The following is a 27,976-nucleotide window of genomic DNA, read 5'->3' as shown; positions in this document are numbered from 1 at the left end:
ACAGGGTGTCTGGAAGCCTCCAGGGGCCGGCCAGGCTCTGTCTGGAGGGCTGTGCCAGGGTGGGAGTCCCGCTGTAGGGATCTGATAGGAGGCTCCCGCGGGGCGCAGCTAATGCCTCTTGTCCCCTCAGCAGTAAGGCGGACATGGAGGAGCTCTCAGCCTGCGCTTTCAGTGTGGGCCCAGCAGAGAGGGGCCCCTTGCTTGCTGATGAGTGTTAAAGAGCACACACGCTGGGAGGCGGATGTGCTGGGCAATGCTCCAGCATGTCACAACCATATCTAAGGAGAAGGGTTCAGCGGCAAGTTCAGATTGGGAAACACTAGATTAGACAAAGTGAAAATGGCTTCTTAAATGAGGGACTTCCCAGGGTCTGTATGGGCTCATCAGCTCAGGAGAAACCGTGGGCGGCCTCCCTGGACTCATCTGAGCAGGGAACACTTTCCTGCAGAGCCACACGCAGGGCTGGCCTCCCACACACAGGGCCCATCTGCCTGGACCAGCGCCCCCTCGCTCCCAGCTGTGTGGCCTCGAAGCCACGCCCAAGCTTGGACCCCAGCCTCCTGGTTGGAGAAAACTCTGATAGCACTATGTGGGGGAGAGCTGCTGCTGGGAGTGGCGGGGGCCCAGCTCAGGGTCCCTGGGTCTGCTCCCAAACAAACTGCGATTGGTGCTGGGCAAGGGAGCGATGTCTGGGGGGAGGGAGAAGCTGGGCTTGGACTTCCCTCCGGGGTGCTGCAGCATCGAGGTTGTGTGGAGGGCTGCACACAGCAGGAGGAAGTCGTGAGCAGCCAGGGGCCTCCCCCTCGGTGTCTGTAGCAGCTGGGGCTCCTGCCAGGCCCTGGCGGTCGCCCACTTCCAGCTGGGATGGTCCTGGTCTGCCACAGCCGAGCGCCCTCTCTGGTGACTCAGCACTGGCCACAGGCCCCTTCGCAGGGCCTCTTCCGGTGCAGGGCCCGGGGGGTGGTGGGGAGGGGGCCCATGGCCTGACCTCCAAAGACGGAAGTGGAGAGGTCTACAGGGCAGCCCTGGGGAACGTGGACTCGACCCCTCCCATCTCCCTCAACCTCCGAAGGGCCACGAGAGCAGCTGGTCCAGGAAAAACGACGTTTTATTTTCATAAATACTCCTGCTCTCACTCACACACTGACCCCACTTCTGACCACGGACAGATGGATGGACAGACGTGAGACACCCATAGGAGGCCCCAGCAGAGGCCAATGAATGAAGGAGACACACTGAGAACTCTAGACGCCCCACAGCCCCTCGCTGGGGCCATGGGCCTCTTACATTACCCTTGAGCCCCCATAGTCCCTCAGGGGGCCCAATGGCAAAGGGAAACTCCCAGGAGGAGTAGGGGCCAGGTGAGGTTCCCCCAGCCTGGCCCCCTGAGGCTGTAACCACAGGGCCAATCCGGAAGAAAAGCAGAGTCAAACCACAGTCCAGAGTGCAAATAGCTGGGGGTGTAGGCGTCACCCCTCAGTCACTAGGTTCCTATGGAAGAGGCCTGAGCTGGTCCCCAGCTCCAGTATGGCCCCCGAGTTATGGCTGGGCCTTCCCATAAGGCATAAGAGACAGGCGGGGAAGACTCCACCCCAGCTGGGGTTGGGGCTGGGCCTGAGGTCCTGGCCCTTCCCCGACAGCCCTGCTTCCTCCCCATGACCCAAGTTCTTCCAAGGCTACGCAGCCCCTCCCTCTCCGGGTCCCGGTGATGGAGACCCCAGCGGCACAAACCCAGGCCCAGCCTCCTACTGGGTTTGGCTCAGCAGGGGCGGGGGCGGGGCCGGAGCAGGAGGGGGGAAGAGTCACTTGAGGCCTACAGGGGTGTGGGGAGAAGCACCAGGCCTGGGGGTGAATGGCCATGGGCAACAAAGGGTGTCCTTGGCCACCACTGCCTCCCTCCAGGCTGGACAGTGACCGGTCCCTCTGCCCCTTCCTCTCCCCAGCCCCTCTCTGTTCTAGAGGCTACCCCAGGTTTCGGGTGGGGGGAACTGGTCCACGTCCCCCATCTCGTTGTAGGTCTGGTCACCCATGGTGAAGGTGAGCTTGTAGCGGAGGCGAACCTTCTCCTGGGGAAGAGATGGCAAAGGCAGAGGGGTCAGAGGAGGAGAAGCGGCTGCCGCCACCCTGCAGCACTGCCTGGGGGCCCCTTACCTTCTGGGGGTTGGCAAGCAGCAGGACCTGGGTGATGGCTGAGGGGTGGACGATAGGGTTAAAAGCCGGCAGCTCCATGCCCGAGGGTGGCTGCAGCTTCACCTTCATAACCTGTGGGCAGACAGCAGGATGGGCACAGCTAGCCCTGGCTGCTTGTCCTGCTCCGAGGAACCAGGCCCAGCCTGCCAGCTCCCCTCCGGGGATCCTGGGGTTCAGTCCTTCTGGTCCCTTCTACCCCGACCACCCAGCAAGGGAGGGAGACCTGCCCCCTGACAGGTGGCTCCCCACCCAGCTCCATGTCACCCTGCCTTGAGAGGAGGGAGGCATGCCCTGTCCAACTGGCTTGTCACCTTGGGGACAGCTGACTGGAACACGATGTTGCGGATGGGCTGGGGGGCGGTGCTCAGCATGGAAACCACCACCACCAGCACGTCGGAGCGCCCTGGCAGTGGGTCGCGGGCAAAATGGAAGAGGATGCGGAAGCCGTGCTGGTCATACACAGTCACGGGCAGGATGCTGCCTGCGGGAGAAGGTGGGAGGGCGATGGGACAGCTGAGCTGGAGCACATCCGCTCAGCCCCCAGCCCCCACCCGGCTCGCCTCAGGAGCTGGTTGCTGTACTGGCAACAAAAGCAAAGCCCTCCTTTGGGGCCTTACCTGGACCCTGGGTGGCAGTGCAGGCAGGGGCACAGAGCGGTGCCCAGAGAGGGCAGGTGAACCCCCAGTCTGATAGTGGAGGCAGGACACCCACCCCAGAGCCGTCACAGCCCAGGTTCCCCAGATGCTGTGTGGCTGCTGCCTGGAGTGCTGGGGTGAGGGACTCGGTGAGGGTGAGTCTCACGCTGTGTGACCTCGCGGCAGTCACTCCCCTTCGCTGAGCTCAGGGTTCTCCTACTGGTGAGAGGGGCAGCTCTGCCCACTGCTGGGAGACACTGTGGGGGTAGTGTCTTTGGTCACAGGGAGCTCATAGAGGGCAATGCTGAGGACCACCAGGCCTCATGTGTCTGCTCGGGGCCCGGGGCTGGGTCCCCTTACTGCTCCTGGGCTGGAAAAGCCCAGCCTTGGATCTGGGTCTTTATCATGGTTCAGTTCTGTAATTTGGGGGAGACCCCAAACCTCTCTGTGTCCTGGGCCCTGCCTTCCTGGGGAGGGAAGGGGCCCAGAGCCTATTCCCTAGAGGTCTTCTTGCTTGTATAAGCCTGGAGTTTGTACAGCAGTCCTCTGATTGCTCTGGGGCAGATAAGGAAACTGACTCCTGGGAAGGGGAGGGCCTTGTTCACAGCTCCCCTCTGGTTGGCCAGTGGCAGAGCCAGGGGAGCCCCGCTTTCCCACTAGCTTCCCCAGACAGAGCTCCTGACAGGGCAGCAAGCTGACCCAGCCCAGCTTGCGCCTGCCCCAGCCCTACTCACTGGGCTTGATGGACTCCAGGGGCACAGTGATGCTGGCCAGTGAGAGCTCGGTTGGTACGGGCTGCTGCGGAGGCCTGGGGGGCTCTGGGGACACGGTGTGGAGAAGGCTGGTGGCGCTGGAGCTGGGGGAGCTGCAGCTGCTGCTCTTATTCTGCAGGTCCCGGAGTGTGAGCCGGGGGGCTGGCTGCTGCTTCTCCCTTAATGGGGGGACAGTGCATTAAGAAGTGATTCTTGGCCAGGCATGGTAGCTCACCCCGATAATTCCAACACTTCGGGAGGCGAGGCGGGCAGATCACTTGAGCTCAGGAGTTTGAGACCAGCCTGGGCAACATGGCGAAACCCGGTCTGTATAAAAAATACAAAAAACTAGCTGGGCGTGGTAGCGCACACCTGTGGTCCCAGCTACTCAGGAGGCTGACGTAGGAGAATTGCTTGAGTTTGGGAGATGGAGGTTGCAGTGAGCCGAGATCATGCCACTGCACTCCAGCCTGGGTGACAGGGTGAGACTCCCTCTCAAAAAAAGAAAAAGAAGTGATTCTTTGGTGATGGAGAGACCAGGGGCACAGGAAAGGCTGGCACGTGTGGCTGTCTCTCTGGCCTTGGGTCTTACCTTTAGAAGGAGCAGCTCTTGTTCTCCCTCCACCCCACACCCCACCTGTTCACTCCAGCCCAGTGTCCTCCCCTCTGCTGGCCCTCTGGGCCTTTCTCAAGGGAGCTGGGAACACCTGGGGGGAGGCCAGGCCAGTGGGCCCAGGACTCATAAACTGCTCGGTGAGATGGGCCCAGGTCTGCCTTGGGCACTGTTGTGTTTCCAGAGGCAGGTGCAGTGCTTGGCATCTGCTGCTTATAGAACAAGACAGCAACGAGCCTCTCCCTGCTGGGCCTGGACAAGCCCAGGAGAAGTTGCTGGTTTGTGGGAACAGGGAGTGCTCCCCACCGCATGCCAGCCATGGTGGGCCCTCACCACCGCACTTGCTGGGACTCCGGGGGCAGTGACTGCTGCAGGAGGGTCTTCCCCAGGAGGTCTAGGTCGTCCAGACCGCTGCTTGCTGGCAGGGATGTCTGCGCTGGGGGTCGACTTTCCATACTGGGGGCCTGGGCCAGAGCAGGGGCTGGGGGCTCAGTGGCATCCGACGACTGTGGGGAAAAGGATGCAGGTGGGGTGGGGCTGTCTAGAGAGGTGTCAGCATCACCTGATCCTGGGGCTCAGTGTCCTCCCTGCAAATGACATCTGGGAAAGCAGCCACAGAGGTGGGGACCCCAGACCACCCATGTCCATGATGCAGGGTGGCTGGGTCTGGTTGGGGGTTCTACATTCCAGGGACCTCTGTCACCCTCAAGGGAAAGGAAGAGGGATTACCCATCTCAATCCCAATCCCAAAGGCTGGGCTGCAGCCCCAAGGCTGAGACTTGGGGAAGATACAGCTGGAGGTAAGGGGAGGCCCTCTACCCTGGGTGGATGTCTCCAGGCCCCTGGGCCACCCCCTGGCCCTGGGCCCTTGAGTGGAGCCCATCCATCCTTTTAGTTTCTCCAGGCCGCTTGTCCCAGCTGCCCTGACCCTGGGACTGGGACAGGCCAGGCTAGTTTGTGGTCCCCTCCTACCTGGAAGCTGTTCCATCCGGTACCATCCAGGCTTGGGCCTGAAGGGGGTGTGGGGTCACTGAGGCCTGAGGGGAAAGCAGGAGAGAGGTGAAGGAGCTGGGCTGACCCTGCAGAGGCCAGAGAGCCGAGGGGCCATGTGTGCTGGCATGGGGCTCCCTGCCCCTTTCTAAGGCTCAGCACAGAGGGGAGAAACCCACACTTTCAGAGGGAACCAGCAGCACAGCACAACTAGTAACCAAGATCCTGGCAGCCCCTTGTGCTGACCCCACACACACTTCCCCTCTTCCCGGCCAGGCCACTCCAAAGCTACTGTGCACACAGACAACAGACATCAGGACTTTCATCTTCGCTCGTCGTCTGGCAGCAGAGAGCCTGCAGGGCTGGGCTGCAGGGAGAAGAGGTTCTTCTCCTCATGCATCCAGGCAAGCAGAGAGCAGCTCTGTGCCCGCCACTGGCCCACTCGAGGGACGCCTGCTGGGTGACTGTGGGCTAGGCACAGTGCTGGCTAAGCCACAGTGTCCCCAAGAATACGAGGACAGGGCTGGACTGGAGGCGACCCTCAAGGCCCTCTTGGCCCTGGAACATGCCAGTGAGGGTCACTGGTACTACGGAGGGCTGGGGGGCCCTGTGGATGGCCCTGGAACTAGCTGCCGATGGGAAGGAGGCAGCAGGTCACCAGCCAGCCTGACCTCTGCCTGCCCTGGAATACTGTCAGCCAAGTTCACCCCAGATCTGACCTAGAGAAGATAAGGGATCTTGTTTCTAACAAATCCTGAAAAAAATGAGGTCCAAACCGAAGTGCTACCTGACAGGTAAAGGCAAGGGTACCAGGACGCTGTGACAGTTGGGTCTCTTCTAGATGCACTTCTTAGAGGCCACAGATAAAGTGCACTGATGATGCCCTAGATGCGTCAGGCCCTTCAGATGCTGGTCCTGCTTAATCCTCAAACAACCTTCAAAGGTAGGGGTGAGTTTCTCAGCCCTCTTCTAGGGATACGAAAATGGACTCAGAGTTGGTAAATAACCTGCCCGAGAACACACAGCTGGAAAGTGGCAGAGTCTGGACTCAGACAGAGCATGGCCTGACTGCCAGCATTTGAACACAACTCTGCCACTTGGCTGTGTGATACTGGGGGGTGACAGCCTCATTTGTAAAATGGAGACACCAGCCAGGTGCAGTGGCTAATGTCTGTAATTCCAGCTATTTGGGAGGCTGAAGCTGGGGTTTGAGATAAGCCCAGGCAGCATAGAGACTCTACCCTAAAGAATAAAAGGAAAAAAAATTAGCCAATGCCTATGGTCCCATCTACTTGGGAAGCTGAGATGGAAGGACTACTCAAGGCCAGAAGTTTGAGACCAGCCTGAGCAATATAGTGAGACCCCCATCTCAAAACCAAAAAGAGGTGGGCGCAGTGGCTCATGCCTGTCATCCCAGCATTTTAGGAAGCCGGGGTGGGTGGATCACTTGAGGCCAGGAGTTCAATAACGGCCTGGCCAACACAGGTGAAACCCTGTGTCTACTAAAAATAAACTAATTAACCGGGCGTGGTGGCACACACCTGTAGTCCCAATTACTCAGGAGCCTGAGATGGGAGGATCACTTGAGATGGGGGAGGTTAAGGCTGCCTGAACACCCTCCTTGACGGACAGGAACCTGTCTCCCACCCCTGCCGTGAAGAGTGAGGACCAGCCCCCTGTGTGGCCCCGGGCCTCCTCCATTCCCCAGGCCCAGGCTGCAGGCTGCCCTGGCACTTCCGGCTCCTGTGCCCCCATGCTTTGCCTCTGAGAGGAAAACAGAAGGAAGCTGGTGGCTCAGGACTATGCCAATGCAGTGCGGGGACAGGAAGTGCGGCTGCATCTTGCTTCTCCTGTGGAGGTGGTGCTGCAGCTGCTGGCTGGGGGCTGGTGGCTCTGCAGTACTTCCCCACCCGCTGCCCCTCAGGTAGCTGCCGCCCAGGGCTGGCTCCACAGGGGAAGATAAACCTTGTATGAACGTTCCTGTTCCTTGACCGTCCTTTACCTCTCTGTAGAATGGGGTAATGGTCCTCTCCCTGCAGTCACCCTTGGCTCTGAATGAAGAGGGGGCAGCTGCATGGGGCTCGTAAGCGGCTTCAGGGAGGGTGCTGGCTGGTGAGTTCACAAAGGGAGCTCACAACTGGGCCTCCTTTCCCCTCAGCTCTCCTTCCCCTTCAGCTCTCCCTCCACACTCCGGGTCCTCATTTCCTTTTCCTTGCTTATGAACAACGAGTCAGAGCAGCCCAGCTGCTCAGAGTGTGGCTTCAGGATCAGAGCCCAGCTCAAGTCCTGGAGCCCTTTCTGCACAAGTCACCCAGCCTTTCTTTTTCCTTTTTTCTTTTTTTTTTTTGGTGAGACGGAGCCTCACTCTGTCACCCAGGCTGGAGTGCAGTGGTGCCATCTCGGCTCACTGCAACCTCCGCCTCCCCAGTTCAAGCAATTTTCCTGCATCAGCCTCCCCAGTAGCTGGAACTACAGGCATGTGCCACCACGCCCAGCTAATTTTGTATTTTTAATAGAGACGGGGTTTCGCCATGTTGGCCAGGCTAGTTTCAAACTCCTGACCTCAAGTAATCCCTCTGCCTCGGCCTCCCAAAGTGCTGGGATTCCAGGCGTGAGCCACCGCGCCTTTCTGTGCTGCCATTTCCTCATTGTGCGGTGGGGCTATTAACGGCACCTGCCTGCAGAGACTGTGAGGGTCACCTAAGACAGGACAGAGTGCAGTAGTGGGCACCACCTAAGGAAGCACTCCTGGAACCCAGGCAGACCCCGTCCAGGGCGCCCCCGGCCCCCATCACTTCTTCAAGGCCTTCAGGTCTGGTTTTGGCTTCAGAACTGGCTCAGGAAACCACAGTCTGAATCTTGGCTTCCAACATATCCCTGAGGATTCCTTTGATGGGGCCCTAATGTCTCTGCTCTTCATCCCTTCAGCGGCTCTCAGGAGGAGGCTGTTCTGATCTCAGCTCTCGGATGGGGCTGCTGCCCTGAGAGCAGTTGGAAACCCAAAAATGGTTTGGGCAGCTGGGACTGCTTTGCTGCTTCCCCCCAGGTAAGCCTGGCCCCTGCTGGGCTCTGGAGCCGGAGCCTGCCTGGGAGTAACAGCAGGCCTGGCCCTGGACCAGCTTGGATCACGGAGTCCCTCGCGCTCTGGCCTCGGCTTCTCTGAAGCCTCTGGGTGCTCTGGAGCCCAGAGCCCTCCCTCTCCTCTTGGTGGATGAAGAAACTGCTGAACTTTTGCCCAGACAGTTCTCAATTCCAGGCTCTAACCTGTTGCGGGGAAATCCCCTGGTTTCCCCCCAGGCTGCCAGAGCCTGAATGCTGGTTAGCTTATCCGAGGCCGGCTTAGAGGCTGCCAGCCTCACCCTCTGGCCGTGTGGTCTCGCACAAACTCCTAACTTCCCTGAGCCTCGGTTTCCTCAGTTGTGAAGTGGGCCTAATGCTCATCCACGTGCCCCACACGATTCACACCTGGGGTACGTGGTTCCGCTAGCTGTGAGTGGGCCCTGGAATCATGCCCCATCTGCTGCTGAGCCCGCCCTCCTCCAGGCCTGGCCCCTTCCTCACCCAGAGACATGAGCTCGTCGTCAAGCAGGGAAACTGAGGCACTGGGCTGCTCAGGGCTGGCTTGCTCGCCAGGGCGGGTGGGCATGGCTGGGTAGGTGGTGCCCGCAGGCGGGAGATCCAGGCCTGAGAGATCCAGCAGGGCCGAGGTGCTCCCTGGGGTGGGAAAGAAGAGGCTGGCAAGTCCTGGGTGTACACGTGTCTCTCAGAGTCCACAGGGGTTGCGGGGGAGCAACACCTAACCCCCGATGCTTTACCACTGGTCTCCTGCCTCCCCTTCCTTGGCCACACCAGCCGCTGCCTGGAAACTGCTCAACAGGACCTCTCTTTGGCATATGATGGTACTTCTGTCCGGAATGTATTTCTTTCTTAGCTCTACTGGGCAAACTGCTACCCATCCTTAAGGCCCTGCTGAAACTTGGCTGCTTCCATGCAGTGCCTCCATCCCCACTTCTCCCTAACAGAACCAATTCTAACCCCTTTTGTGACCCCCCAAGGTTGCCATCTTACCCTTATTAGAACTGAGTCTGTAATGTTTACTTTCCTAACCCCCCTCGCATTTTCTGATAAATAAAGCCTCTGGGGTGTCATCTAGCCCTGTACAACAGGTGCCAGATTTATCAAATGAAAGAAAGCCTTCCTTTTTCTGCCTGTCCTCGCCAAACCCTCAGCTCCCCCACCAACATCCAGACTTCTTCCCCCACAGCTGCAGGCTTGGCACAGACTTCACCCCCAGCTCCCTCCCTGGGGCCTTCCCCATCTTAAGGGGCCAGGGTCACCCTGGCAGTCATTCCAGCCGCTCTGAGACCAGCACACCACCCTGCACTCTCTGTGCCCCTCCAGCCTGATGGGTGCCCTCCCAGCTCTCCTGCCACCTCCTCACCAGGGATGGAGCCGGCTGTGGCATCACCGTTGACCTCCTCACCCCGCACCAGCTGCTTATACAGGTTGATCACCTGGGTGAGGTTGTCATTGGCCTGCAGGATCTCCGCTGGAACAGGCAGGAGGGGAGAGGCCAGGCTGAAGGACTGTGGGGGCCTCTGGGTGGCAGGGGACGAGGACCCCACATCCATCACAGCCTGTGTGTGAGGGGAAGGGAAAGGGGCAGGGAAACAGCCCATCTCGTCTGCTGAGACTCCGGCCCTCCGCTACCTCCCTGGTCTCACCTCCCACCCTTCCCTCATTCACTCCCTGCCATACTGCCTAGGCTGTCTCAACACGCTGGGCCCGCTCCCGCCTCCAGGCCTCCACTCCAGCTCTGCTCTCTGGCTGCCCCAGATCTCTGCACGGCTTCATCCCTTACTGCCTTCAGGTCTTCACCCAAGGCTCACCTCAGGGAGGCCTGTCCTAAATCCCTCCTGCACCACCTTATCCCTTCCCTGCTTCTCTTCCTGCGTGCCACTCACCACTGTGACAAACTGTCGGTGTTCATGGACTTGGTTATTGTCTGTCTCCTCTCACTCAACTACCACGAGGAAGCTTTTGTCAACCTTTTTTTTTTTTTTTTTAATATAAATATATTTGAAATAGAGACTGGGTCTCTCTATGTTACCCAGGCTGGTCTTGAACTCCTGGACTCAAGCAGTCCTCCCACCTTGGCCTCCCAAAGTGCTGGGATTACAGGTGTGAGCCACTGCGCCCGGCCTTTTGCAAACTTTGATCAGTGCCAGATCCCTGAGGGCCTAAAACAGTGCCTGGCACCAATCAGGCCCTCGGCAACACTGCCTGCCCGGGTGCCAGGGTGTGGGGCAATCTGGGCAGTGAGCCTTGTGGGTGGGGCTCCTGCTTAATGAGGGAGTGGATGGTACCCAGACCGCAGCCCAAGTGGCCCAGGCTGACACGTGGGCAGAGATCAAGGAAAAGAACCTGGTATGCGGCCCTGGCAGAAGCCGTCAGGCTCAGGTCTGGAAGTGCCCGGGCTGGGGGACGCACACTTAGCTTCCATTCGCCCTCACCAGGGAGGAAGGGCTGGGGACAGACGGCCCTCCGTCTCCCCTGGCTCTGCCACTGTTCTGCTCTGTGATCTGGGCAAGTCATTTTCCTCCCTCAGCCCCAGCTGTGAAAAGGGGATGGTTCTGCCTCCTGTGCAGCTGCGGGCAGTAAATAAGATGCCTGTTAAGGCGGCTGGCCCACAGGGCCTCTCAACAGCGAGGCGGCCCCTGCTCTGTGTCCTCAGAGAGGAGAAACCCAAGGTCGGTGCTGGAGAAGGGGCCCCCCTGGTGGTGGCTCCTTCCAACTGCAGATACTTAGCAGGGCCTGGGGGAGGTGGGGGCAGGAGGTGGAGGGAGAGTGGGGGACCTGACCTCAGCACCTGCCCCGGGCTCACCTAAGGCCTCATCATTGTCCTCTGTGTCACTCGCCAGTCGGAAGAGCGTGGGCCGCATCCGCTCACAGCGCTGGTACAGTTCCTGAGGGCAGCAGGGTGGTTGGGTCAGGGTCCGCGTGGGCTGTGGAATGGGCAGGGAGTGGGGTAGGCAGGGAGGCAGGCGCACCTTCATGAGGTCCTCGCTGCTGCCAGCTGCTGCGCCGCCCTGGCTGTGGCTCATCACCATCTCCGTGAGCAGTTTCACATTGTTGTTCACCTCCTCGATGGCATTCACCCGCTTCGAGATCTTCTCCATCCGCTTCTGGTCCTGGGGATACATTGGCCAAGGGCCCCTGAGAACCTTCGGCCTGGATGAGGCACTGCCCCCTGCCACTTGAGAGAATGTGTGCTGGGATCTGGGTTGACAGCTGGGTGACTGTGGGATCAGACTCTGCGTGGGGCTCCAGCAGGCCCTGCCAGGAGCCCCTCATGCCTAGGAAGGGCACGCTGGTCCAAGAAGCCCCCAGTGCCCAGGCCTCCGCACAAGCTCATCAGGATCTTCAGAGATGGCCCAGGAACCTGGGTTTCCAACCCCCTCACCAGGTGCTTCTGAAGGCCCAGGGCCCTAGACCTCCACTGTGGTTCTCAGTGACTCTTGCCCTCCTTGTGTTTGCCCTTTCAAAGGAGGTTCCTGTACTTCATAGTGCAAGGGAACCTCTGTGGTCACCAGGTACAGCCTAGAAACGAGCACGAAAACCCTTCTAGTGTCTGTCAGTGCCTGGCAGATGGGGGAGCCCGTGCCTTCAAAGGCTGCCGTTAGGAGCAGCCCGGCTTTCCCCTGCCCCTCCGCTTACTGTGCGTGCCCCTCCTTTGCAGAGTGAAAGGTGGCCTCACGCAGTCCTCCCACCTCGGCCTCCAAAGTGCTGGGATTACAGGCATGAGCCACCACATCCAGCTTTGAAACTTTTTTTTCAGCACTTTGGGAGGCCGAGATGGGAGGGTCATTGAGCCCAGGAGTCCGAGACTAGTTTGGGCAACAAAGGGAGACGCTGTCTCTACAAAAAATAAAATTAGCCAGGCATTGTAGCGTGTGCCTTTGGTCCCAGCTACTTGGGAGGTTGAGGTGGGAGGATCGCTTGAGCCCAGGAGGTTGAGGCTACAGTGAGCCATGATCGTGCCACTGCACTCCAGGATGAGATCTTGTCTCAATTAAAAAAAAAAGTTTCAGCAGGCACCCAGGCAACATATGTATATTTACCTAAAAATTAAACATTTGGCCAGGCAGTGGCTCATGCCTGTAATCCCAGCACTTTGGGACGCCGAGGCAGGCAGATTACTTGAGCCCAGGAGTTCCAGACCAGCCTGGGCAATGTGGCGAAACCCCTTCTCCACAAAAAAAATACAAAAACTATACCACTGTGGTGGCACACGTATTTGTGCCAGCGGCCTGGGAGGTTGAGGCTGCAATGAGCCATGATCACACCACTGTACTCCTGCCTGGGCAAGAGAGTGAGTCCCTGTCTCAAAAAAAGTCTCCTCATATACATACACATATACATACTTACATATATTCATGTATTTTTAAAAATATACTAAGGCCTAATTCATTTCTAACTTTTGATGAAGAGGTAGCCAGCCTCCCAAAGGCCCATCCAGAGCAAGTCACCCAGGCTGCCGGGAATCCTTCCCTGCACACCCTCGTCTCCCAGCATCAGCTTCTCTGCTGTGCCAGCCGGGTCACTGCAGGGCTCCTTCCATGTGAAGACGCATACAGCCCCATCTCGGTGGCCCAGCTCAATACCCCCATCCCGCCTCCTCCCTGTGCTCTGGGCTCGGCCGCTACCTCCTGCACCATCTCTTTGATGAGCTTATTGGCTGCGCGGAGGTCTTCGGGATGGGAGCTCTTCAGCAGGCGGGCCAGCATCTGCAGAGACAGGGGGGTGTGACCGTGAGGGCAGCACCTGGGCCAGGGGTCAGAAGACTGGAGTCACACAATGGCTCCCCGCTTCCTGCCTGTGGGACCTGAGTAAGTTACTTAAGCTCTCTGTGAAATGGTGAGAATTTACTGATGCCTGATAGGGTGGCCATAGGCCAGCGGAGACACTGCGTGTAAAGTGCACACCACAGCGCCTGGCAGAAATAAGTAATCAACAAATGGTGCTCCTTATATCCCCATGGCTGAGAACCTTTCTGGGACAATGTACAAGAACCTTAACAGTAGATACCCTCCAGGGCTGGGGCTAGGACTGGGGAAAGGGGAGCTTTTACTTTAACCTCTTTATTTTAATCTTACCTTCTCCTGGGCTGTTTAACTTTTCACCCACAAGTTTTAATTTTATTAACTTTTAACAAAAGATTAGTGAAATTCTTATAGAAAAGGTCAAAATACCCTCAAACAAACTCCAGGGACACCAGACACACTCCTGTTTATTAAATATGGGGATGCTGTATGGGACATACTCAGCACATATTAAGTGCCCAGTAAACAGCGCCCATCATCTACAATGACGCCTGGGCTCAGTGTGTGCCTCTGTTCCAACGGCTGATGCCAGGGCAGCTAGGGGTCAGAACCCACGGACCCCCACCTGGGCTCAGAGTCCCCATATGTGCCTCCTTGGAGTCTCACCTTGGATTTCTCCTCATCTTCAAAGATCACATTCTTCGGCCGTGGAGGAGGAAGGGGAAAGGTAGTGTCATCTGGAAGCTTGGGGTCGGACTTTACAATCCCTGGATTAGATGAGTGTCAGAAAGGCTGTCAATATGTCCCAGGCCCAAGGGTAGGGGTGACATGGGGATGGGGGCAGGCAAGGGTAGGACAGAAGAAGGAGGTCAGTCTTTTGCCAGCACGCTGGCTCTGGACTCTTAGTGGCCTGGGCCTACTCCTACCTACTCCATCAAAATTGCCTGGGGGAAATGGTTTGGGGACCCATATTTTGAGGCTACTCCCTGGAGACCACTCTTTGAGGGTAAGCTTGATTCGAACTCACCTTCTTTCCACCCAAGCTAGCCTCAGGCAGAGCACAGAAGGCCGCACTAGCTGTACTTTCTCCAGGAGTTAAAGGACAGACCCATGACCTTGCTGGCTCAGAAGCCCCTGAAGCTGCTGGAGCCCCAGCTTATGGTGGGGGAGGGGAGGGCAGGCCCTGGTCACCCCCCACCCTCTGTGTGCCTCACCCTGCTTCTTTAGCATCTGGTAGGCCTCTGCGATTTTCACCTCCTCGGGCAGGCCCACTGTCCAGCTGTAGAGGAGCTCCAAGATCTTGTTCTTCACCTTCTCCGATGTCCGAGAGCCCAGATACTTCAGGGACACAGTGGGGAGGCCTTTGATACTGCCCAGCCCCACTCACTTCAGCCTCAAGCCCTGTCCACACCCTCCTGCCTCCCCAGGACTCCCCGGGAAGCCCTCTAGCCTACAGGGTCCTCACAGCCCCACCCAACCAGCCTGGGGTAGACTGAGTTCAGCTACTACCCCTGCCACTTATTAGCTGGGTCAGCCCTCAGTGTCTGTTTCCCCACCTGCTAGATGGTACCATGGTGAGGATGCAGAACTGACATGAGGGACAGGCCTGCTCACAGTGGGCTCTGGGGACTTAGCCTTGACATCCCAGGAAAGAGGAGCCAGAGGCCTCCAGGCTGCCCGGGGTGGGGGGGGTGAGGGTGGAACTGGGAGGCCCTGGGCCTACTCTCCATCTCCTAGCAGCAAACTGGGCTGGGGAAAGTGGCTGTCACACCACAGCCCCCTCTTGGGAGGAGAATGGGAGGCCATATGGATCATTCAGTAGCTCTGGTCAAAGGATGGGTCTGAGCGAGGAAGGGCCAAGGGGGTGGGCTGTCACTCAAACGGCTTAAGAAATGTTCACAGTAGGCCGGAGGCTGTGGCTCATGCCTGTAATCCCAGCACTTTGGGAGGCCAACGCAGTGGATCACGAGGTCAGGAGTTCAAGACCAGCCTGACCAATACGGTGAAACCCTGTCTCTACTAAAAATACAAAATTAGCCAGGCTTGGTGGTGGGCACCTATAATTGCAGCTACTCTGGAGGATGAGGCAGGAGAATTGCTCAAACCTGGGAGGTGGAGGGTGCAGTGAGCTGAGATCGCGCCATTGCACTCCAGCGTGGGTGACAAGAGTGAAACTCCTTGTCCAAAAAAAAAAAAAGTTCATGGTAGGTAGGCCGGGCATGGTGGCTCACACCCGTAATCCCGGCACTTTGAGAGGCCACGGCAGGCGGATCACGAGGTCAGGAGTTCGAGACCAGCCTGGCCAACATGGTGAAACCCCATCTCTACTAAAAACACAAAAAATTAGCCAGGCATGGTGGCGTGTGCCTGCAATCCCAGTTACTTGGGAGGCTGAGGCAGGAGAATTGCTTGAACCCAGGAGGTGGAGGTTGTGGAGCATGGAGATCATGCCATTGCACTCCAGCCTGGGTGACAGAGCAAGACTCCGTCTCAAAAAAATTAAGAAAAAGAAATGTTCACGGTCTGTGGGAAGACTCCTTGGGCTGAGCCGGGGATGGCCCGTCTGGAGCCAGCAGGCTCCATCACTCAGGTCTGTGGCCTTGGATGCCGAGGTCCAGGGAGGGTGCTCCTGTGTCGTGGGGACAGGGAAACCTGCCAGAGACCAGGTAGGGTTCTGTGGCCAGGTCCACAGGGAGTGATCTCAGGCCAGGGATCGCTGACACATACAGCCATCTGTCAGCTTACGTATTCCCTGGAATCATTTCTCCCTAAGCACCGGGCAGCTCCATGGCTGCCCCACCCCTGGCCAGCCTGGAAACACTCCTCCGAGACCCCAGGCTGTCCCAGAATCAGGTATGAGGTGACTGTGAGAAGGGATCTGTGTTTGTCCTAGGTCTGAGTTCTAATGGGGGGCTGAGGTGACATCCCAGTGGGAGGCTCCCTGGAAAAGTCGCTCCACAATCTGAAGATCCTCTTTCCTCTCCCCACATCCGACAGGGCAGGTCTGAGCTTGGGCTGGGGGCACCAACCTTGGGAGACACGACCTTGATGAGCTCGTTGAGAAAGCGGAACTTGCCCACTTCGTCGTGGAACCGCTTGCCGCAGCTCTTCATGCATGTTTCCAGCACCTGTGCAGGGAAGGGGGATGGGAGGGGACGCCCAGGTGCATCAGAGGCCGTGGCCTCCCTCCCACGCCTTGGACAGGGGCCAGAAGCCCATGGGTGGGCATTCAGAAGGGAGGGAATGGCCTGTGAGGATGGAAGATTCAGAGTCACAGAGGCCTCTGGGACTGGTCATCACTCCCATGGGAGATAGGGTCAGGCGACCTACAGTGCCCAGCAATGCCCAACCTGTAGCAATGCTCTAGTCCCATTCATAGCTTAGGCCCCACATCTGAGTACCAACTGTACATTATTTTCTCACTATTTTTCCTTTTTTTTTTTTTTTTTGAGACAGAGTTTCACTCTTGTTGCCCAGGCTGGAATGCAGTGGCATGATCTCGGCTCACTGTAACCTCTGCCTCCCGGGGTTCAAATGACTCTCTTGCCTCAGCCTCCCAAGTAGCTGGGATTACAGGCACCCGCCCACCACGCCTCGCTAATTTTGTATTTTTAGTAGACATGGGGTTTCTCCATGTTGGTCAGGCTGATCTTGAACTCCCGATCTCAGGTGATCTGCCCGCCTCGGCCTGCCAAAGTGCTGGGATTACAGGCGTGAGCCACCAGCCTGGCCTATTTTTCCTTTTTTAAAAAAACCTTATATAGGCAACATCTACCTTGGCCTTATCCTAAGCTATATCTATGAAATCACAGGACTAGTTACATTTGAGAAAAAATGTTAAAACAAATATGTAACAATAATGATTATTATTTAGAGATGGGGTCTCACTCTGTTGTCCAGGCTGGAGTACAGTGGCACAATCATAGCTCACTGTAGCCTTGAACTCCTTGCCTCAAGCAAGCCTCCTGCCTTGGCCTCCCAAAGTGCTGAAATTACAGGTATAAGCCACTGCACCCAACTAAACACGTAAGTATTAAAAGAGAAATTGTTTCTCTACCACCACTTAAAATCAGCTTTGCTCCATGGTGGGTTGGTATGCGGCCCATGCTGGGGGCCACAAACAGTACACCCCTCTCTCCTCTGCTATTGAACAGATGCAAAACCTCAGGCCTGAGCCCAAGTAACACCCCTTAGCTTTACAAACATGCAGATCTCTGGATGCAGATACTCCAGGAGTATGGCCTCGGCAGGTCTGGGTGGAGCCCTGATTCCATGTGTTGAACACGCTTCCTGGAGAGGCAGCCGGTGTGCAGCTGAAGCAAGGAACCCCTGGACCAGATGACCCTAGAGGGCCTTCCCTCAGCAACAGGCCTACATGTATGGATGCTGGGGTGGGAGGCCAGCCTGCTGGCTGTGGTGGGACCCTTGGGGCGGGCCCGGACCTCCATCCTGGGCCATCTTAGCACAACTCTCTTGGGCTCTGAAGAGCCTTATGGACCCCAAGAACCTCAGTCTTGGCCTCCCTTGGTGTCGTCACATGGCGAGGGATGGATGGTGGCCTCTCCCCTTCTCACCGTCAAGGCCTGGATCGCCTCCCACTCCTGTGGGGACTGGATCTTGTGGGCCAGCAGCCGGGTGGCGAGTGGAGGCCTGGGTGGGAGGAACAACACAGAGCCAGAGTCACCATGGAGTCCCGGTCACCCTAAGGGAGGGCCACGACCCCAGCCCGCCGGGACAGCAGCCCTCCTCCAAGGGGCCCTGGTCGCCCTAGGGGAGGGTCATCACCCCAGCCCACCGCCGAGACTTCAGCCCTCCAAGGTCTCTGCAGGCATATGCAAAGGCCCAGCTCCCTCTCCAGATCAGATATGGCCTGAGATTGTGGCAGGGCAGAGCCACGTAGAGACTGCCTGGAAGGCAGGGACCTTCAAAAGGTGTGAGCTCAGCTCCTGGGCTGGCCTAAGAACTCTTGATGTGTCATGTCCTTGGCTTGGCTTGCCATAGACACAATTAAAATGTGCCACGAGAGACGGGCAGACATAGTTCCCTGGGAACTCAAGGTGGCAAAGGACGTTCTGCTGTGGCAAATCAGAGCAGCTTCATGGTGGAGGTGGTGACATCATCTACCAGACTGTAAAAGACCCGTCGCCAGTGACGGTCAAGAGCTCACATGTGCTGAACTGGTCATGTGTGAGGAGGCTCACATGCACTTTCCTGCCTAAGCTGCATAAGGCAGGCAGCACTGTCATTCCCACCTCACCGTGGGAAGTTCCTTCAACTGTGAAGAAACTGACACTCAGAGGCAACCACTCACCCAAGGTTACTCAGCTAAGAGAGGGGACCGGACTCGTACCCAAGCAGCATGACTCCAAAGCACACACACCACTGTCTGTGGTCCCGAAACTTTAGTATCACCTGAGGAGCCCACTAAGAATGTCCACTCCCGGCCAGGCGCGGTGGCTCACACCTGTAATCCCAGCACTTTGGGAGGCCAAGGCAGGCGGATCATGAGGTCAGGAGATCGAGACCATCCTGGCTAACACGGTGAAACCCCGTCTCTACTAAAAAATACAAAAAAATTAGCCAGGCGTGGTGGCGGGCGCCTGTAGTCCCAGCTGCTCGGGAGGCTGAGGCAGGAGAACCGTGTGAACCCGGGAGGCGGAGCTTGTAGTGAGCCGAGATCGCGCCACTGCACTCCATACTGGGCGACAGAGCGAGTCTCAAAAAAAAAAAAAGAACGTCCACTCCCAACCCCCCACTGGAGAGTCGAGTCTGGGGGCAGCCCAAGAATGTGCATTTACTTTATTTATTTTTTTGAGATGGAGTCTCACCCTGTCACCATGCTGGAGTGCAGTGATGCAATCTTGGCTCACTGCAACCTCCGCCTCCCGGATTCAAGCGATTCTCCTGCCTCAGCCTCCCGAGTAGCTGGGACTACAGGCGCACACCACCGTGCCTTACTAATTTTTGTATTTTTAGTAGAGATGGGGTTTCACCATGTTGGCCAGGATAGTCTCAATCTGTTGGCCTCGTGATCCAACTGCCTCGGCCTCCCAGAGTGCTGGGATTATAGACGTGAGCCACCACACCCGGCCTTATTTTTTATTATTTATTTATTTACTTATTTTTTGAGACGGAGTTTTACTCTATCGCCCAGGCTGGAGTGCTATGGCACGATCTCGGCTCACTGCAACCTCCACCTCCTGGGTTCAAGCAATTCTCCTGCCTCAGCCTCCCGAGTAGCTGGGATTACAGGCATGCACCACCATGCCCGGCTAATATTTTTTGTATTTTTAGTAGAGACGGGATTTCTCCATGTTGGTAAGGCTGGTCTCCAACTCCCAACCTCAGGTGATCCTCCTGCCTTGGCCTCCCAAAGTGTTGGGATTACAGGCGTGAGCCACCATGCCTGGCCTATTTTTTTATTTTTTAAGAGATGAGGTCTTGCTATGTTGCCCAGGCTAGCCTCGAGGGATCCTCCCGCCTTGGCCTCCCCAGTAACTGAGATTACAGGTGTGCGCCACCATGCCTGGCTAAGAATGTACATTTCTGACAAGCATTCTAGGTAACTCTTTGTTTTGTTTTTTGAGACAGAGTCTCACTCTGCTGCCCAGGCTGGAGGGCAGTGGCGCAATCTCGGCTCATTACAATCTCTGTCTCTCGGGTTCAAGCAATTCTCCTGCCTCAGCCTCCTGAGTAGCTGGGATTACAGGCAGGTGCCACCATGCCTAGCTAATTTTTGCATTTTTAGTAGAGACGGGGTGTCACCATGTTGGCCAGGCTGGTCTCAAACTCCTGACCTCAGGTAATCTCTCCACCTCAGCCTCCCAAAGTGCTGGGATTACAGGCGTGAGCCACTGTGCCTGGCCAACATTCTAGGTGATTCTAATACAGGTAGTTCTGGTTCTTCCTTGAGCAAAGGGCCTACTGGCCTCCTCCCAATTGGGGAACATGCAGTTCTCCCTCTGGGGAGCCTTTCCCCACAAAGCACTGGCTGTGTGTGGGTCCAGCAGGCCTGGGTCTTACCAAGCTCAGGACTAGCATTTTCTCCCTGGGAGATGTGGGGGCAGATCTGAATCCTCTGAGCCTTGATTTCTTTACCTGTTAAATGGATCCAGCAAGGCCCACCCCAGAGAGTGATACTCAAACAGCATTCAGTGCCAAGTGCCCCATCCTCATCGCTTTGTGAATACGTTCAGAATGAAAACCGGGTCTCCACCCACCCAGGCCATTGTACCCGAGACTGGGTTCTGGAGAGCGCAAGGCAGTGCACACAAGCGCGGCCGGCCACCTACCCCTCAAAGTCCTCATTGAGCTGCTCGCAGAAGCCGTTGATGCTGGCCCAGTCGAGCTCCTTGTTCAGGGGGTTCGTGGCTCTATCTGGAAGAGGAGAGCTGGGGTCATTGTGGCCCGGCAGTGGGATTCCTGCTCTTCCACTCCTGACCCTGGCAAAGGTGTGGTCAGGAGTGGGAGGGGAGTGTGACTGAGCACGTGGGAATGCTCTCCCCTTTCCTTCCTGCCCAGACAGCCTCAAGACCTGAGTGTGGGTGTAGACAGACAGATGAGCACAGCTGCCCACCAAAGGGCCCCACTTTTAGAGACTATGGTCAGGGCCCTTCCCCTCCTCCCCACTCCTCCCACCCCTGCAGCTGGACCCATCACGCCAGCCCCACCTCCTCTGATTCTGCTGAGAACAGTGTCTCCATAATTCTCATGAAATTTATGCTCAGAGGACATCCAGAAGTAAGGGAGAAAAAAATCATAGTCCCGCCCTCAAGGAGCCATGTAGCCGGGAAGCGGGCCAAGGGAAGCTAGGTTCTCAATAACGTGTGACAGAGGGAAGCCAAGGAGCTGTAGAAACACAGAGGAGGGGCTGGGCGCGGTGGCTCACGCCTGTAATCCCAGCACTTTGGGAGGCTGAGGTGGGTGGATCACGAGGTCAGGAGATCAAGACCATCCTAGCTAACACGGTGAAACCCCGTCTCTACTAAAAATACAAAAATTAACCAGGCTTGGTGGTGGGTGCCTGTATTCCCAGCTACTTGGGAGGCTGAGGCAGGAGAATGGTGTGAACCTGGGAGGCAGAGCTTGGAGTGAGTCGAGATCGCGCCACTGCCCTCCAGCCTGGGTGACAGAGCGAGACTCCGTCTCAAACAAACAAACAAACAAAAAAGAAACACAGAGGAGGGGACTCAGTTCAGTTTGGAGCTGGGGAGGTTGCCTGCAAGAGGCAACACATAAGCAGGGACCAGGAGGAGTCACCCAGGCTGGAGCTGGTCCACCTCTGACTTGCGCATGGCTGTATGGGCAGGAAAGATGCGGGTAACCACACGAGGCAGAGAATGAGGGGCCTCAGTAAGGAGTGTGAGTCTTACCATCACATCAGGTTCAGAAAGCCTTCATTCCCTTGGGAGTGGCTCTGGTGTCCCCTTCCCTAATCCTCTACTCCTGCCCAAGGTAGCAGTGCTGGGGCGGTTCTCTTTTGTGTCCCCCAGCCTGCTACGGCACTGCATCCCAGCCACTCATGTCCACACCTGTATCCCCTTGGCAAATGAATGAGCAGTCAGCTGAGGGCAGACAAGGGGTGAGGTTCTGGGGAAGTCTGAATCCAGAAATGGATAGTGGCAAGGAAAGAGGGCCAACAGGTCTACATGAAGTGGTGTAAACACAACCAGACAGTTACCCCTTTAACCCCCAATACTGGTTAAACAACAATCTAGGTTACATGCTTCCCTGAACCTCCATTTCCCCATCTTGTAAAGCTGGAATGAAATATGGATTTTTTTTTTTTTTGAGACGAGTCTCGCGCTGTCGCCCAGGCTGGAGTGTAGTGGCATGATCTCCGCTCACTGCAAGCTCCGCCTCCCAGGTTCATGCCATTCTCCTGCCTCAGCCTCCCGAGTAGCTGGGACTACAGGCACCCGCCACCATGCCTGGCTAATTTTTTTTGTATTTTTAGTAGAGACGGGGTTTCACCATGTTAGCCAGGATGGTCTCGATCTCCTGACCTCGTGATCCACCCACCTCAGCCTCCCAAAGTGCTGGGATTACAGGTGTGAGCCACCGCGCCCGGCTGTATTTTTTTTTTTTTTTTTGAGATGAAGTCTCACTCTATTGCCCAGGCTGGAGTGCAGTGGCACGATCTCGGCTCACTGCAAACTCTGCCTCCAGGGTTCATGCCATTCTCTTGCCTCAGCCTCCCGAGTAGCTGGGACTACAGGTGCCGCCACCACGCCCGGCTAATTTTTTTTTTTTTTTTTTTTTTTTTTTTTTTTTTTAGTAGAGACGGGGTTTCACTGTGTTAGCTGGGATGGTCTCGATCTCCTAACCTCGTGATCCGCCCGCCTCGGCCTCCCAAAGTGCTGGAATTACAGGTGTGAGCCACCGCGCCTGGCCTGTATTTTTTTTTTTTTTTTTGAGAAAGAGTCTCGCTCTGTCACCCAGGCTGGAGTGCAGTGGCAAGATCTCGGCTCACTGCAATCTCAGCCTCCTGGGTTCAAGCAATTCTCCTGCTTCAGCCTCCTGAGAGTAGCTGGGATTACAGGCATCCACCACCATGCCCAGCTAATTTTTTTTGTATTTTTGGTAGAGGTGGGGTTTCACCATGTTGGTCAGGCTGGTCTCAAACTCCTGACCTCAAACGATCCACCCACCTCGGCCACCCAAAGTGCTGGGATTACAGGCGTGAGCCACTGCGCCTGACCGAAATATGGATTTTGGATGACAAAATACTTTTTGCATGGGAAGGCCATGGGGGCAGCCAGAGCCCAAGCTTCATTTCTCCACAGCCCACCTCTAAGCAACACCCCTTCCCAGCCAGTTCTGCCCATGCCTGAGTACCGAGCTGAGGGTGTGGAAGGACACAGCCCAGGAGGTAGAACAGAGAAGAATCTGTGGACAGGAGGCTGGGGACTGACCCAGCATGTGGCACCTGCCCTGGGTCATATGTTATGGCAGGGGGCCCAAAGGCCTGGAATCCCAGTGGCTGGCCGCCATTCATCCAACTCAGATTTAAGTATTCTGGATGCTGGGGCTCCAGCAGTGAACAGACAAAATCCCTGCCCTCCTCAAGTTCACTGCCCAGCAAGAGAAACAATGAATACTCAGATTAACAAACCCCGTGTACTGCAGACTGTTGCGAAATGTTACAGAGCAAAGCAAAGCAAGGAGAAGTGCAGACAGCCTGGGGGGTGAGGGCTGCTCTCCGGGAGGGCTCTCAGAGCTGAGCTGAGATCGGAAGGACGAATGTTCTCTCTGGATCTAGATCTCTGTCCCAGGAGCTCCACAAGACCCTCTAGTCCCTCAGAAAAATGAAGCCCCTGTTGACCTCCTGGGGATACCAGGAATACGACCCTCCCCAACCCAGGGGTAAGGGTAACTGTCTACTCTGCCTCCAAGTCCCCAAAGGCTGGGGAACATCAGTCTAAAGTTAGAGAATCACTGCCCATTCAATGACACCCAGCTGGAAGACCCTAAAACAGGAAGTCCCTTAAAGTGTCAAAGACACGTGAGCTGGAGTAAGGTCAGAGAAGCTGATTCCGGACTGCTCCTGGGTCAGATGCCAGTGAAGAGGAAGCGCTGGCATCATGAGACATCATCTTTCTCCCCCTGCATCTGGCTGAAAGCCAGGGCCTCTAGATCCAAGGAGATCTGACCGACCTCCTTGGCCCATGGCCCCTGACCCTCAGCCCTCTTAATTCTACCTGAGGGGAGTACCCTCCCTAGCAGGCAGTTGGGGAGAACACCTAGAGAGAGAGGGAGGTGTTTCACAACAGGGTAAGACTCCACCCTGCCACTCTATAGTGCTGGCAATAACATCATTTACCTCACTAGGCCGGGCGCGGTGGCTCACGCCTGTAATCCCAACACTTTGAGAGGCCGATGTGGGCGGATGAGTGGCTAACATCTGTAATCCCAACACTTTGAGAGGCCAATATGGGTGGATCGCTTGAGGTCAGGAGTTCGAGATCAGCCTGGCCAACATGGTGAAAGCCCATCTCCACTAAAAATACAAAAATGCTGGGCGTGGTGGCGTGCACCTGTAATTCCAGCTACTCGGGAGGCTGAGACAGGAGAATCACTTGAACCCGGGAGGTGGAGGTTGCAGTGAGGTGAGATTGTGCCACTGCACTCCAGCCTGGGTGACAAGAGCGAAAAGCTGTCTCAAAAAAAAAAAGAAGCTACCCTTTACCTCCAGCCTCCCCAAGGGAAGAGGGAAGATCTTACAATTCTGCTAGGACACAAAAGGGAAGGAAAGGAGAAAATCCCAGCCCCAATGTGTCAAGGCCCAGCCAAACCCAGGTATCTCTAACTTCTGCCTGGTTTTAGACTCTCTGGACTCTCAGAAAACCCCCAGTTTCTAAACCTGAGACTGTTTTGTATGACCCACAGCTCAAGTCCTGTGTCTGAGATCAGTTAGCCAGGGACCCACCCATCTCCCCCCAGCCCAGTTGCTGCTGAGACCCAGGCGGACACTTCTGGCGTTCACAACGGTCAAGGGCTGCTGAATGCCCCTTTTCCACCCCCTGCCCCTCTGGTGGCTAGGATGACTCTGAAACATCCCTAGAGGTTTGGTTCTGGGGCCAACCTCATGGTTCAACTCTGCTCAAGCCTGGCTTAAAAGGGGCCGGCCATGACCCCAAACCACGCTAGACTGTTGCCGGTGTGCCTGGGTCCAAGAGGCTTCCCTGAGGCCCTGGCAACGACGGGGTCCCAACAGCAGTTAAAGCCTTGGGAGAGAACCCTCACTAGACCAGGGAAAAGCCAGCCACGGCTTTCAGAGGCAGAGTCCAGGAGCGGGGCTGTGAGAGCAGGGGATCATCAGGGCTGTGGGTTAAGGAGCTCAGGTGGAGGGTTTGGGGGCTAGGAAGCCTAAGCAATAGGAAACTGCGTCTGAGGAAAAACATGAAAAAAAGGGGTGTAGAGGCCTTTGAAGGAAGTTCAGCAAGAGCTGGAAAAGGCATCTTGGAGGCTGAGGGGCTAGGCTGAAGGGAGTGACAGGGAGCTTGGAATTATTAATACTTCTGGAGTCTAAGATCCTCCCAAGCCTGTCGGGTGCGGGGGTTTCTCAGTGTGTGGCTAGAGACTGGGAGCGGCGGGAGGAATCAAATGGGGCAGTGGGTCCTCTCTTCCAGGACGGGGTAATGAGCAAATGTGACTAGTTGCGGGCTCCAGGAACGCCATGCAGGGCCAGAGAGTGGAGGATTCGGGGCCTGAGAATAGTAGGGTCCCTCCCTCCCGGGTGTGAGATGCAACCCCGGGGGACCGCTCGCGTGCTCCTTCCCCGGGCCGCTACTCCGTGGAGCAATGTGAGCCTGGGGGGTTGGAGGCTGCTCTCTCCGTCCCGGGAACGGAGCCGTCCCAGGGGAGTGAGTGCAGCTCACTCGCCGTCCCAGGGGTCGTGGCCCAGGGATCCGACAGGTGGGCGGCGCCCGCTCCCACCGCTGGACCGCGCTGGGGCCGGGGTCCTCCATCGCTCCAGGGTCTGAGAGGCCGACTGAGGACACCGCCCCTCCCGGGCCGGGGGCGGGGCGTGAGGAGGGGGCGACCCGTACCCCGCCCCCGCCGGGAAGGGGCCCGCCTCGTGCCCCCGGTTCCGGTTCCGGTCCGGCCCGCGCCCCTCCCGGACACTCACTGATTCGCGCCTCCAGCGTCTCCGGCTCCATCGCGGGCTCCATCCGCCACCGGCCCCCAGCCTCGGCACCGCCCCCCCCGCCCCCCGCAGCTCTCGCGGGACCTCCTGGGCACCGCCCTCTGCCGATTAAAGGGGCAACGTCCGAACGGGCGCGCTCGGCACCATAGAGAGGCCAACGAGCTCGCCTAGAGCGTCACCTACTCGCCCAACCCCTTGCCCAGGCGGTGTCTAAGTCGCAGCTGGGACCGGCCGCCTGCTTTTCCGTTCCCGGCGCTCAGGCGGGAGAGGAAGCGGAGATACTGGAGGCTAAGGGCAGCACCATGGAAACCCCAAGAGATGCTCTAACTCGTTCTGCGTCACGGAGATGTCTGTGACCGCCTCCGGAAGAATTCTCTGCGGGCATGTTGCTGAGGGGCTCTGAGGCCACTTCCGGAGCCCTGAGCGGGTACTTCCGCTTAGAGTTGAACGTGGGAGAGTCCCTTAAAAGGGCGATAAGGTACATCCTTATGTACCTTGGCCGCTGTGAAAATGACGAAAATAAATAAGTTTCTTGAGTGCTTACAGTATTCTGGGCATTGTCCTAAGCACTATTTGTAATTAATCCATTTAGTTCTGACTCCTTACAACAAACCCACCAGATAATTAGTCGGCCTGAGGCCGCACAAGTAGCAGAGCCTGAACCCTGTGCCGTCTCCTCCATTCATCCAGCAAACGTTTAATGAACTCTTTGTATTTGCTTTGCTCTGTGATGGGCACAGAAGGAGATAGACAAGGCCAGATATTTATTACACAGTGTGATAGGGGAAGCCCACGGGGTAGTGGGAACAAAGGAGGGGGCTCCTTCCCCAAACTGGGGTGGGGTGGGTGGGGGTGTTGTCAGGGGAGGGGTCGTGTCAAGGGAGGTTTCAAGAGAAAGTGATACTGTACTTGGCTGAAAGACAGTCGGATTTCTCCACGTAGAGCTGGTGTGAAAAGATATTCAGGGAGAAGAAGTAGGATGAAGGCCGAGGAGGGCGGATCACGAGGTCAAGAGATCGAAACCATCCTGGCTAACACGGTGAAACCCCGTCTCTACTAAAAATAAAAAAATAAAAAAAAATTATCTCGGCGTGCCTGTAGTTCCAGCTACTTAGGAGGCTGAGGCAGGAGAATCGCTTGAACCCGGGAGGTGAAGGTTGCAGTGAGCCGAGATTGCGTCACTGCACTCCACTCCAGCCTGGGCGACAGAGCGAGACTCAGTCTCAAAAAAAAAAAAAAAAAAAAAAAAAAAAAAAAAAAAAGTAGGATGAGTCCAGGGAGTTGGAAGTATTTCAATACGGCTCCCAGATATCTGCAAATAGATATCTATTTGCAGGAGATATCTTGGAATTAGGCTGGGGCAAGATCACCCAGGTCCCATGTTTTGCTGCCTTTTTTTTTTTTTTTCCCTGTAAGCGACGTTGGAGGTGTCGTATAGTTTTACGGATGGTAGCAAAGTCAGGCTTTTGTTTTAGAAAGGTCCAGCAGTGGGAGGAAGATAGCAGTGGGAGCCAGACTGGAATCGGGGAGGACAGTACGAACAGACCTCCTAAGCGCCTTTTCTCCTGTATCTCCCTCCATCAAACACCTCCCTCACCTTGTGGCGTCACGACCTGGCGGCGCCTGGTCCCCGACTCACCTGGGTCCATTGCAGTCTGTCGCCCCCTCGCGGCCGGCTGGGAAACCGGCCCGTGGTGACCTCTCCAGCGGTCCTGTGCCTGGGAGGGTTAAAGCTCCACTGAGACTAGGGAATCTGGCGAATCCGGTTCTGCCTTGGCGACTTGACCTCGATTCACCTTGCAGAACCGCAGTAACCTCATCCAGGAGATGAGGGGGCTGTGCCGGGTCAGTTTTTCCCCTAAACTCAACCGTTCAGCGACTGGGATGCTTTTCTAAATTCTCTCCCAAAGGCCATTGAGATTATACAGGGAAGTGATATGTATGTTTATTGCATTCCTCGATAAAAGCTGTAGCATAGTGTATACTTATAGCTTTTTGTTTGTGTCTTTTACTACTGAAGTGAATTATATATTTTTTTTATTTTATTTTATTTTTGAGACGGAGTCTCTCTCTGTCGCCCAGGCTGGAGTGCAGTGACGTGATCTCAGCTCACCACAACCTCTGCCTCCCGGGTTCAAGTGATTTTCCTCCCTCACCCTCCCAAGTAGCTGGGATTACCGGTGCCTGCCACCACGCCCGGCTAATTTTTAAATATTTTTAGTAGAGACGGAGTTTCACCATGTTGGCCAGGCTGGTCTCGAACTCTGGACCTCAGGTAATCCACCCGCCTGAGCCTCCCAAAGTGCTGTGATCACAGGCATGAA

At 56.6% G+C, this 27,976-nt stretch overlaps 1 protein-coding gene across 3 annotated transcripts; it reads right to left on the bottom strand.

The window, feature by feature from the left end:
* Positions 1-1,090: 1,090 nt before the first annotated feature.
* Positions 1,091-26,194, bottom strand: GGA1 (golgi associated, gamma adaptin ear containing, ARF binding protein 1). Of its 3 annotated transcripts, XM_024239706.3 has the most exons (17): positions 25,635-26,194; positions 20,296-20,380; positions 17,578-17,653; positions 16,033-16,131; positions 14,218-14,341; positions 13,670-13,770; positions 12,887-12,967; positions 11,231-11,371; positions 11,065-11,146; positions 9,622-9,729; positions 8,742-8,894; positions 5,163-5,227; positions 4,524-4,696; positions 3,560-3,756; positions 2,502-2,671; positions 2,152-2,262; positions 1,091-2,066 (listed from the first exon to the last, which is right to left on the bottom strand). In XM_024239706.3, the coding sequence occupies exons 1-17, from the start codon at positions 25,675-25,677 to the stop codon at positions 1,956-1,958; spliced, it is 1,920 nt and encodes a 639-aa protein (XP_024095474.3). In that variant the 5' UTR covers positions 25,678-26,194; the 3' UTR covers positions 1,091-1,955. The 3 variants fall into 3 exon arrangements, with proteins under 3 accessions (XP_024095474.3, XP_054399377.2, XP_024095475.3); XM_054543402.2 differs by lacking the exon at positions 20,296-20,380; XM_024239707.3 differs by lacking the exons at positions 8,742-8,894; positions 9,622-9,729.
* Positions 26,195-27,976: the final 1,782 nt, after the last annotated feature.

The sequence above is a fragment of the Pongo abelii genome, chromosome 23 (assembly GCF_028885655.2).
Source record: "Pongo abelii isolate AG06213 chromosome 23, NHGRI_mPonAbe1-v2.0_pri, whole genome shotgun sequence".
NCBI classification, from domain to species: domain Eukaryota; kingdom Metazoa; phylum Chordata; class Mammalia; order Primates; family Hominidae; genus Pongo; species Pongo abelii.
Note: the sequence above shows the minus strand (reverse complement) of the source record. Positions and strands in the feature narration are given on the sequence as shown.